The sequence below is a fragment of the Stylophora pistillata genome, chromosome 13, assembly GCF_964205215.1.
Source record: "Stylophora pistillata chromosome 13, jaStyPist1.2, whole genome shotgun sequence".
In the NCBI taxonomy this organism is placed as follows: domain Eukaryota; kingdom Metazoa; phylum Cnidaria; class Anthozoa; order Scleractinia; family Pocilloporidae; genus Stylophora; species Stylophora pistillata.
Genome location: NC_142531.1, coordinates 10,626,737 through 10,638,059, shown reverse-complemented (window position 1 = coordinate 10,638,059; position 11,323 = coordinate 10,626,737). Strand labels below are relative to the sequence as shown.

At 39.3% G+C, this 11,323-nt stretch overlaps 2 protein-coding genes across 2 annotated transcripts in view; one reads left to right on the top strand and one right to left on the bottom strand.

The window, feature by feature from the left end:
- LOC148717587 (uncharacterized) overlaps positions 1–11,323 on the top strand; it is a 61,119-nt gene that overhangs the window by 25,425 nt on the left and 24,371 nt on the right. The gene's annotated exons all lie outside the window — the stretch shown is intronic.
- Positions 7,313–11,144, bottom strand: LOC148717589 (uncharacterized). The gene is made up of 4 exons (XM_088743735.1): positions 10,976–11,144; positions 8,745–9,213; positions 7,751–7,956; positions 7,313–7,437 (listed from the first exon to the last, which is right to left on the bottom strand). Exons 1-4 carry the CDS (start codon positions 11,142–11,144, stop codon positions 7,313–7,315), a joined length of 969 nt encoding a protein of 322 aa, XP_088599861.1.

Here is an 11,323-nt window from a genome sequence, read left to right as displayed (position 1 = left end):
TGGAATCTGAAATAGAAGACGGGCATCAAGTCGTTTTTACATTTGTCCGTGGAGATGGCAACATGTGGATACAAAAATATGGCCCATTATTAATTTGTTTGATTTAGCACGTGTTCATTTATTTTTCTGGATCTGAATGGTTGATTTCAAATAATTATTTTACTTGTCAGTGAATTAATTGCGTAAAATGTAAACATGCGGGTATAAATCAAAATGACCCATATATTTCAGTCTGTGATTCTGTTGTAATCAATACAGTAATATTTGTGAAAAAGACTACTTGAATACTGCATACAAGAAACATTTCACAGGCATAGCAAAATTATTCTTCACAACTTCTACTAACAGTTAAAGGGTAATACACTCCTTTAGCACATTGATATATTATATGATTACAGATTGATAAAATCACATCTTGGCTTCCATTTATCACCTATTTTAACAAGATGTGCTCAGAAAGGAGCATCACATTTGTTGCATTTTGCAGTACATGTTTTGATGGTATGATAAGAAGTTCAATTAAACTATCAGATATTCTCAAAAACAAATGTAGTGTATCAATTATTACATGGTCGATAGGAATAAAGTTAAATAATGGATTGGTTTTACAATTGTATTGTTTAGATTTTGCATGCTTACCTATTTCTTGTGAATCTCTTGCCCCAAGAGATTTGTCAGTTAAAGACCACTTTTTACTGATGTCAAACCTTTCATGTCTTGGGCACTTACACCAAATACAGGCAAAATTTTGATTTGCAGCTCCTAGACCACAGACACAGGCTAGAAACTTCCAGTCTCCTCTTAAAAAATACTCAATGCTATACTTACGATTATTTACAGTTATTTCTTTTAAATTGGACATTTCATTGTTTAGATCAGCCAGGCTTTCTTTAAGATTGTCATAGTTCTCTGTTGTCTTAATTATTGCTAGAACATAGTTCCCTTTTTCATTCATTGCTGCATCCTTTTCATTCAAAATTGTGTATGTTACATTTTCAAGTTTAAGCCTCTTCCTAATGTTGGTACCATCACCACTGATCTTTACTTTAATAGTAGTAGCCTCGTCCAATACTCCATTTTTCTGCAGCCTTTGTATCTGTTCTTCAAGACTGTCCCTGAAAGAAATCTGTATTCCCTCCGCCTCCCCTGGTGTTTTTTTTTTAGATTCCAATTGGAATTTAGCTTATCTAGATGTTTACATACCTTATATTTTGTGGGCATGTCTACACATTATGGCCAACTCATGCCAAGCTTCGTTAGAGATATTAAATTTGTCTTTTAAGTAAACCCACATATTAATATCATCAATATCATTGTCAGTCAGTTCTTTTGGCTCAGTTTCTAGTAGTTGAAATTCTCCCTCTTCTTCCAATGAAATAGTTTCATATTGCTGGGTGTCATTATTGAATATCTCCACCTTGGTGGCAACAAAGTCATACAGGCCTAAAAATGATAGTGCTGACAGGCAGTCTTCTTTGAATGTTCGCCTTAACCTTGGCGTTGTTTGGTGTAATCGGCGATCTTTTTATTCTTGTTTGGACCTCTTTGTCCCTTTTTTTGCATTCTTGCTGCTTTCTTCGCTAATCTCTTGAATTTTTCTTTGTACTGTTCTTTTCTGTTTTCCGAGTCCCTAATGACATTTTCGAGTTTCTGCACAATTTTTAATCTTTTTGCCTGCTCTACGGCTAAATCCAGTTCGGCTTTCCTTTTCTGCCCACGGAGGTGTTGGTTTTCCTCAATCAATGAGTTTTTTCCAAGCTCATGAAAGAAAATTTTGAAGGAGTAGTTTTTCGCCTTCCATGAGTCAATCAGCTTCTTTACGCTCTTCCCCCCACTTTTTGAAGCTTTTTTGAACGCTGAGTGGAGGAGAAAACTCTATTTCCTGAAGACGTTGAGAATTCTGGAATTTATCACAACCCCGCTGATCTCAGATTCCCTCAAGATTTTTTCCACGATTCTTGCAATCAGAGAATCGGCACTTTCGTCGTTCGGCTCTTGGTCAGGCTTCTTCGACAGGGAATATATGAGATAGCTGTTAAAAAAAATCAATTCGATGAAAAAAAAAATGTAAAAAAAGAAGAAAAGAAACGGGTTTAAGAACACTTCGATTAACGCAATTTTACTTACTTGTTTATTTCGTAATTAAACCAAGGCAATTTTCCCCTTTCGGACCACTTGATTCTTCACCAAAATCGTTTTGTGCATCTACGGCCACCGCGAGAAGAGACAGCGAGGACAAAATCACCAGTGCGTAAACTTCGAGTCCCATTTCCCGAACTCAAACAATATCCAAACCTCATGTATTATACATCAAATTGCGCCAAATTTATTCTTCTTTTCATATTTCGCGGTAATGACCAGTTCTGTGCATGCGCTTTAGAGTTCTAGCCCCAGACTCTATGACCAGTGCTTGCATCTGGCATAAGCCCCTCTTCGAAATGTCTGAATTGGTAACAAAAAGTTTAAAAAACCCGAACGAAATGTTGTCATGATTACCTTCAAATACAGTGTTATAGAAAGCTTATATACGATAGTTTTATAACCTGAAGGTAAGAAAGATAGCGATTCAAAATGGAATACGCGAAAACGAAGAAAATGTTCGAAAATTAGTGTGTTTTTGACTGACCCCGGACTGCGTGCCTTGTCACGAAAGTCTGTAGAGGCAGATGTTACAGGTAAGTTTGATAAAATTGAATCGCTTGAAATTCCTAAACAACAACTGATACCCTCAAGAAGTTTGAATAATGTTTCTTTTGAAATTTCGAAAACAAGTTTACTCGCGTGAGAGGACTTTATCTTTCGTTTGCATTAGCCAGAACCAGTTCAGGTGGACCAGGCACTGAGGGAAGGAAAACTTTTATTTTTAGCAGTGATCTTACCTGAAGAGTGTGTTATTTGGTGCGAACTACAGTATGGTCCTTGCAACAGTAGAAGTTGAAACACATAGGGAGACAATGGGAGTGTATAGAGATACGAAGTCTTCATAGCTACAGTCTAAGCGTTTTCGATATGTGAGAACCAGATGACAAATTATTTTGATTAGTAACTAGGAAATCAGCCTGTTTTTTTCCTGAAAAAAAAAAAAAACTTTTCGAGCTAATAGAGAAAATCATCAACACCCAACCAAAGACTTTTAGATTCTACGGATCAGGAATTTACGACTCTGACGGCAGTAAGTAATTTACACGTATTGTAATTTGAAGTACCCCTGCACGAGAAAATCATGTGATTATCTATTAATAATATACATGAAAAAATACGAGGTAGCTTCTCATAACTACGCAGAAGAAAAGCGCGCGCATCACGAGTAGAAATAATTTATTCAAACCCTGCAAGTGACATTGAACTTGACATTGACCTTGACATTGACATTGACCAGTCATTCTGACCAATCAGAATGTCTGGTTTGTTTCTTTCTTTGCACTGAATTAAGGCCCTGTTTACAAGCAGGTAGGGTAACTCAAGTGCTAGGGTTACCCTGGCAGGAGGGTTACCCTAACGCTCCGACATTTCTTCTTTTTTTCATCGACGTGTTTACAAGGCAGCTAGGGTTACCCCATCACTAGGGTAACCCTAGCTGAGCACTAGGGTTACCCTAGCGCTAGGGTAACCCTAGCTGCCTTGTAAACGCTCTGCTGGGGATAACTCGCCTAACCGGGACAACTTTTTACCTGTTTCCAGACCCTTTGAACATTCATAACAATGCATGCGGTTACCAAGCATAGGTAAGTTGTCCCGGGTGGTAGGGTAAACGTACCTGTGAAATTTTGCTTGTAAACTTGGGCTATCTTTGACCCGCCTGCTAGGGTAACCCTAGTCCAAGAGTTACCCTCCTTGCTTGTAAACAGGGCCTAACTCTCTTCTGCACTGAATTAACTCTCTTCTGAAATGAATTAACTGAAAACTGCATTCATCTTAACCAATCAGAACTAAGTAGTTTCTTCATGTATATTATTAAGTTTGAAATACGATTAGTCAAAAGAGAGGCGCTAGTTTTCTGGACTAGTCACGGCGCTTGTTTTGATATTTCCTTGGCATTATGATAAATTCATTACTCCTACCATGAGTGTATCGATATGTATATTTTTTGTACGGAAGCCGAAAAAGGACAATCCAAAAATATTTTTCAAATCCCGAAAAATATTTCAAATCCCAATATTTATTTTAAACTCGCTGTCGAAAAGTTTGACAAATCCAAAGATATTTTACAAATCCAAAAAAAACATTTAGAAATCCAAAAAATGTTTTTGAAAATCCGAAAATATTTTGCGAATCCAAAAAAATATTTTGAAATCCAAAAAGAATTTTTCAAAATCCGAAAATATTTTGGAAATCCAAAAAAATATTTTGTCAAGTGCTATTTGCGCCAGCAGTCACCCACCGTTACACCGGTGTTTTCTTGCCATATCCCGCATCATCCCGCATACAAAATGGCGAAGGAACACGGGCAGCCCAAGCTCACTACTAAAAAAGCGGACGTGACTCTTACCGTGTTGCGCAACGTTTTATATTTATAAAGGTTTGTATGGGATGTTATCGGTTTGCCTTAAAAGAGAGAAAAAAATGTCTTGTTTTGAAATAAAATTGGCTTATCTTATTGCTTTGTTGTTTTCTTCGTTGATTCCGAGCGTCTTAGGCCATTTTGAAGCGTTTTCGGCGAGTAAGCGCTATGTTGGTATTCAACTGCTAAAAGAAAGACAAGGCCGGAAACCTATTTTAGAAGTGTCCGTCGCCCGAAGCGTATAATTCCGCCAAAAAATTACCACCAGTCTCGATTCCTCCAGAAAATCAAAGCAGAGATGTTGCAGTTTCATTTCCATTCACTCGATTCCCAATTCCTCCCACAGATCTTTCACTAGCGATGCTTTTATCTCCAGATCGATCGGCTTTCCAATTTCGAATTTGGCTGCTTGAAACATTTGCGGGCCCATTGGCCGATCACACAGTATGTTGGGTAACAGAAATAAGCCCGGCGAGGGTAGCCAGCGACCTGCAGTCGACAAACAAACCAGTTAGTTCCCCGGGTCCCCTCGAGAGGTTTTGTCAAGACCGCATTGTTTTGATCACACATTTCCATTCCCACTTGGCTTGTTAGCTCAATTGGTAGAGCGCTGCACTAGAGTCGCAGAGGTCAGTGGTTCGATTCCCGTACAGGCCTGATTTTTTTCAGGTCTGATTTTCGCTATTGCTTAAATAGCGCTATCTACTGCGAGGATCGTACATCATATGTATCTAATACCGCAGTTCAAAATATATGAGCTTCATACATTTCATTGTATCTCATTTATCACTTTCACGGGTTTATTACGAATCAACTTAGCGGCCTGCTCCCAGTTGGCTTATTAGCTCAATTGGTAGAGCGCTGCACTAGTATCGCAGAGGTCAGTGGTTCGAATCCCGTACTGGCCTGTTTTTGTTCAGGTGTAATTTTCGCCATTGCTTAAATAGCGCTATCTACTGCGAGGATCGTACATCATATGTATCTAATACCGCAGTTCAAAATATATGAACTTCATATATTTCATTGTATCTCATTTATCACTTTCACGAGTTTATTGCGAATCACCTTAACGGCCTGCTCCCAGTTGGCTTGTTAGCTCAATTGGTAGAGCGCTGCATTAGTATCGCAGAGGTCAGTGGTTCGAATCCCGTACAGGCTTGATTTTTTTCAGGTCTGATTTTCGCTATTGCTTAAATAGCGCTATCTACTGCAAGGATCGTACATCATATGTATCTAATACCGCAGTTCAAAATATATGAACTTCATATATTTCATTGTATCTCAAAGTGCGAACGGTAGCTACATTGAATGCCGTACGATCGTGATAAGAAGCCAGCGAAACTGCGTCACGAGCAAAATATGACTACTCTACGAATTTAGCTAAGGTGACTTGACTACGAATGTAGTTCGACCAAGCTACGAATATAATATGATTAAGCCACAAATATCGCACTACTAAGCCACGAATATAGTCACGTCTAAGCTACGATCGAATGCAGTACGACAAAGCTACGGATATAATACAACTATGCCACGAATATAGCACGACTAAGCCACAAATATAGCACGACTAAGCCTCAAATATACTCACGTCTAAGGCTACGAATGTAGTACGACAAAACTACGAATATAATACGACTAAGCTACGAATATAGCACGACTAAGCCACGAATATACTGACGTCTAAGGCTACGAATGTAGTACGACAAAGCTACGAATATAATAGACTAAGTTACGAATAAAGTACGAATAAGCCACGAACAAAAGACGATGAAGCTTCTAAATGATGCAGTCTCACAAACCATTTATACAGCTTCTTGAAAAATTTCTAATAACCGACGAAGGTGCTCCGAGCTATTACCCGCTCAGCGACTCCAGCAGGTGCCCCAAAAAAGCTTGAGAAAGAAAATGCTGTTTGTGTTCATACTCACCGCATATAAAGAGAGAGGAAAAGATGAGACTTTGCTAACTACGTGTTCTTATATCAAACACCAATTCTTTAAATTTAATCATCTCTGATCTTCACCACTACAGCCTTCTGCAGAACACCACGATTGCCATTTTTCATGGCGATCTTGATATATCCCTCATCTCCCCAAGCTTTTGACTAAGAATTCTTAATCAACCAATAGGGTTCACCCTTTTCAACTCCATATCCGAGAGCTAAGGCCGCGTGATCCAATGCATGAGCTGAAAACGAGGATAAGAAACTCATCAAATTGGCCACCTTCATTGGTTAGGATGAGTCGTACCTCGTGAATGAAACCCTTTAACTATTTATACCCTGACATTACTATATGAATTCTCCATACTGTTCTTCATACACGTTCTAAGGTGCTGACAGGGAGTTTTTCTTAAACAATCGAGAGCTTTTTAAGATGGCGATCATTTTCTTTTTATTCTTGTGACTTTTATTTATAGATTTAGCCAAGCTTAAAAGCGGAGCTCGCATTTTTTTTCCCGGCACGTCTCAAGGGCGCAACGCCTTGTCCCGACCAGGACTGCAACCCCGGTCGTCCGACTCGGAGCCCAGTGCACTGACCAACGGACTACTAGAAAAAGCCGTGGCATTGACCTGCCTACGGTACAGTTGACCGCGCATGCTAAAAGTTGCACCTTTAGCAGCAAATTTGTGTCCGCTGTGCGTCGTATCCGATGAAAAACCTCAGAAAATGATGAAAAGTAGTTTCAAGGTACTCATCATCAGCCTAAAACACAAAGTGAAACAAACCGGAGTAGAATATTAGTCTGACGAGCGCCATGTTCTGAGGGGACAGTGCTAACTGTCCACTGTGCCAGCAAAAATTAATATTAAAGTGCTGTGACATCTTTTTGTTCACAAACTTTGATAAAGTAGGCCCCTTCCATGGCACCAGTAACAGAGTATGCATAACACGAGCCACAAGTGCCTTGACTTCTTACCGGATTTACTGCACCTGGTAAAACAGTAGACCCTTTTTCAGTAAAGCTCACTGACAGGGCTCTATGTGTTTAATCAATACTTTCACTCATTTGTTTATTTTCTATAGTACCACTAAGTGCTTAATATGAGTCCTACCCGATCTGGAATTTTCAAGAATTGCTTTCTGAACAATTCTTTAAGCCTCTCCTATCAGTTTTTGCTTCTCGATGGAAACCAGTAGGCTGACTAATTCACTAAGGTAAGAGTGACGTCTGTGTTTGTTTTGATTAATTTTGGCGACTACTCTGGTTGTTTGTATTTATCTATTATAAGAGTTTTCCTCTCACCCGATTTTGCCCAATCAACTGTATCAGGTAGAGTTTTGACATTGATACCCTCCGGTATTTCAAATCTCTTCCCGCCATTCAGTACATCTGGTTCACTATCCATCAGTAATCCTTTCTTCTGTCTGATCTCTTCTTCAGTCATGTCGGCCATGTGATTTGCTTTGAGTCTATAGCCAAGGTTTTGGCGGTTTCTGGACTTAATAAACCTGTTTGATCGAGTTGGTCAAGATCAGGGATCGAAATTTTCTGTTTACATATCACATCGTGGTTAAAAATCTCCAAGAAGCTAAAGTTAAACACGTGTAGCAGTTCGTTTTAAGGCAAAGCAAGGAATTGAGAAGAAATACAGACATTACCATAAGCTTTTATATTTTATTCTAAAAGTTCTCTTTTTTTCAGGAAAAAAATAGGGTTATTCCTAGTTACAAATCAAAAAATTTGTGATCTGGTTCTCACTTATGGCACATATCGAAAACGCTTAGACTATGGCTATGTAGAATTCGTATCTCTATACACGCCCATTGTCTCCCTATGTGTTTCAACTACTACCGTTGCAAGGACGATACTGTAGTTCGGACCAAATAACGCACTCTTCAGATAAGATCACTGTTAAGAATAAAAGTTTTCTTTCTCTTTGCCTCCGTCCACCTGAACTGGTTGTGGCTATTACAAACGGAAGATAAAGTCCTCTCACGCGAGTAAACTCGTCGAATTGGCACCCAACACCCTTGTATGGTTTACACACGTTCCGTGTCAATAATGAAAAAATGGGATGAATGGCGCCGGAGAAAAGGCAGGAAGATGAGAGACCCTGGGGACGAAGTTGTGGCAGAGGTAGTTCTCTCAGTTCTCTGAATTAACGACCTACATTTACCAGCGAGACAGTCTGACCGCCAAGATAGGTTCCCAATCACAGAAGTGAATGCATGAACAACGGAGTCAAACAAGATCTTAAATAAAGATTAATAAGTTGTTGGTTGCCATGCCGACCCACCTCAAGTTATGTCTGTAGATGTCTTTCCGTGGCTCATGCTCCCGCTTTGAGATATAATTCTTCTTATATCTCGCCTTGAAAGATTGAAATAAAGTATTCACCACGTCTTCATAGTGGCGCATAACATCTTTGTAATCAGACTTCTGGTCCACATTACTGAACGCTCCCGTACTCTTGGGAGGTGGTGACGGTCGAGTCTGCTTCTTGTCCTCAAGAGACTGCCGGAGGTTTGAGGTGGGTTCTGTGGGCTCAAATGTGTCTCTGTTAACCGTCGGCATTTTTTTTAAGGAATCTAACAGGTACTGCAAAGGATCGGCTTCCGTGCGAGAGGGAGTGGTGAAAAAATTTGACGGGTGAGACAGAGTATCTGGAGATCCTGATGTACTGTGCGGCATGAATTCCACAATAGGATTGATCTCACCAAGGGACTTCTCCAGTTTCTCGTGGGAAAAATCAAAGCATTGGAGATCTGGATAAATGATTAAAATCACTCAAAACTTGATCTGTCACACAAAAATACGGAAGCCGAAAAGGGACAATCGTACAATATTTTTCAAATCCCGAAAATTATTTCAAATCGCAATATTTATTTTAAACTCACTGTCGAAAAGTTTGGCAAATCCAAGGATATTTTGCAAATCCAAAAAAATATTTAGAAATCCCAAAAAATTTTTTAAAACTCCGAAAATATTTTGTTAATCCAAAAAAATATTTTGAAATCCAAAAAAATTTTTTCAAAATCCGAAAATATTTTGCGGATCCAAAAAAATATTTTGAAATAAAAAAAAATTGTGTTAAATGGGAACACTAACAACTGTAGTACGATCGAATCATCGCGCGTGGCGCAAGCTGAAAGTAATCAAGACAACTTAACGATCGAGACAGTGAAAAAAATAATTTGGATATATCAACAAAGTTGAAATGGTAAATTGGCCGCCGTAATGATTACAAAAGCCGACGTTTCGAGCGTTAGCCCTTCGTCGTTTCGAGCGTTAGCCCTTCGCTCCGACGAAGGGCTAACGCTCGAAACGTCAGCTTTTGTAATCATTACGGTGGCCAATTTACCATTTCAACTTTGTTGATATATCCAAATTATTTCGTTATTCCCGCCGACGCAGCCCCAAACAGTTTCTTTCGAAACTATCAGCCTTTATTCAGTGAAAAAAATAGCTGTACATCTACAAAGGCGAACGATTAAAAAAAGACGCAATCCCTGATGTGCGTACTCATTTTAAACAAACTGAGACATTTCTGTATACACATTGTAGTTCCTGTCACCCACAAGGAATTAAAAGAGACTTCATAAAAGGGGAGACCCTTAGACTTCTAAGAACAAACTCCTCTCAAACAATATTTGAGGAGAAAATTACAAATGAGGCGCATTTGCTAAAGAGAGGCTACCGAGAGGACCTCATTAGCACAACCCTCTCAGAAGTGAATTAAAAAACAGGAAATTAGCTCTTCAACAGAAACAAAAGACGAACCAACGAATCTTGCCTTTTGTGTTACACAATACCAACCATCAGTGCCAAACCTAAAGTAAATTCTCATGAGACACTGGTTTTTAAGAGAAACACAACCACTACTCAACGAAATATACAAAAATCCGTTTCTCGTATCTTACAAAATAGGACGGTCGCCCAGAGACATACTCAATGGGGCGAAACTTTGAATAGGCTACTCTAAACATGCGCTGGGGAGTCGTGTAGGCCTGTCAACCCCATTTTACAATAATTTCTCGTCTAACTATTTGCCGAACAATGTGTTCTGAATGAAGGCGCTTTCTTCTTTGTAACCATATTCTCTTCCACATTTATGACAGAACCTGTTCTATCTTCGTTCCTTCGCCATTTTGTATGCGGGATGATGCGGGATATGGCAAGAAAACGCCGGCGTAACGCTGGGTGACTGCTGGCGCAAATAGCACGTGACAAAATATTTATTTGGATTTCCAAAATATTTTGGGATTTTGAAAAAATTTTTTTGGATTTCAAAATATTTTTTTGGATTCGCAAAATATTTTGGGATCTTGGAAAAATTTTTTTTGGATTTCTAAATGTTTTTTTGGATTTGCAAAATATCTTTAGATTTCAACCTCGTTCCCAGGGCTTTTCCCTTTTTGAATATTTTGGGAGGCGGGAAAAGGACACGAGCCGTATAGTGGCGTTCACGAACTCCCATCTTGTCACTCTTTATATCGAGGAAGGGGTTTAGGGTAAACTCAAAGTGACCTGGTTGCAAGGGTGCGAAGCTTCCACCAAGTTGCTGTTGATGTTCGAATTGACGTTCCGTAGCCTCGGCGGCGGAAAGGAGTTGTTGATCATTTCCTTCGTCATCAAACAAGGTAGTGTCTTCCACTTCTCTCGATTCACAGGTGGCACTTTCAGGCTTCTGTTTCATCCCTATATTCGAGGAATTCTTCCTTTACCTGGGACTTTGGCTGTTAACGATAACGACTCTAACAAAAGGCAGTTGCAAACTGCGCGTAGATGCTGGTGGTAAAGATTGAAGGCATTGAAAGAATTTACTTGAAAATCGTCGGGGCAGAAGCGCTATAGTTAATGAGCAGAAAAAGAAGA

Excerpts from the sequence above, each read along its gene's own strand:
- LOC148717589 (XM_088743735.1), bottom strand. The coding sequence starts at position 11,144 with ATGAAACAGAAGCCTGAAAGTGCCACCTGTGAATCGAGAGAAGTGGAA. Across the intron at positions 9,214-10,975 it reads CTTCGCACCCTTGCAACCAG|ATCTCCAATGCTTTGATTTT; the intron begins GTCACTTTGAGT and ends TCATTTATCCAG. Across the intron at positions 7,957-8,744 it reads ATCTACAGACATAACTTGAG|GTTTATTAAGTCCAGAAACC; the intron begins GTGGGTCGGCAT and ends TCGATCAAACAG.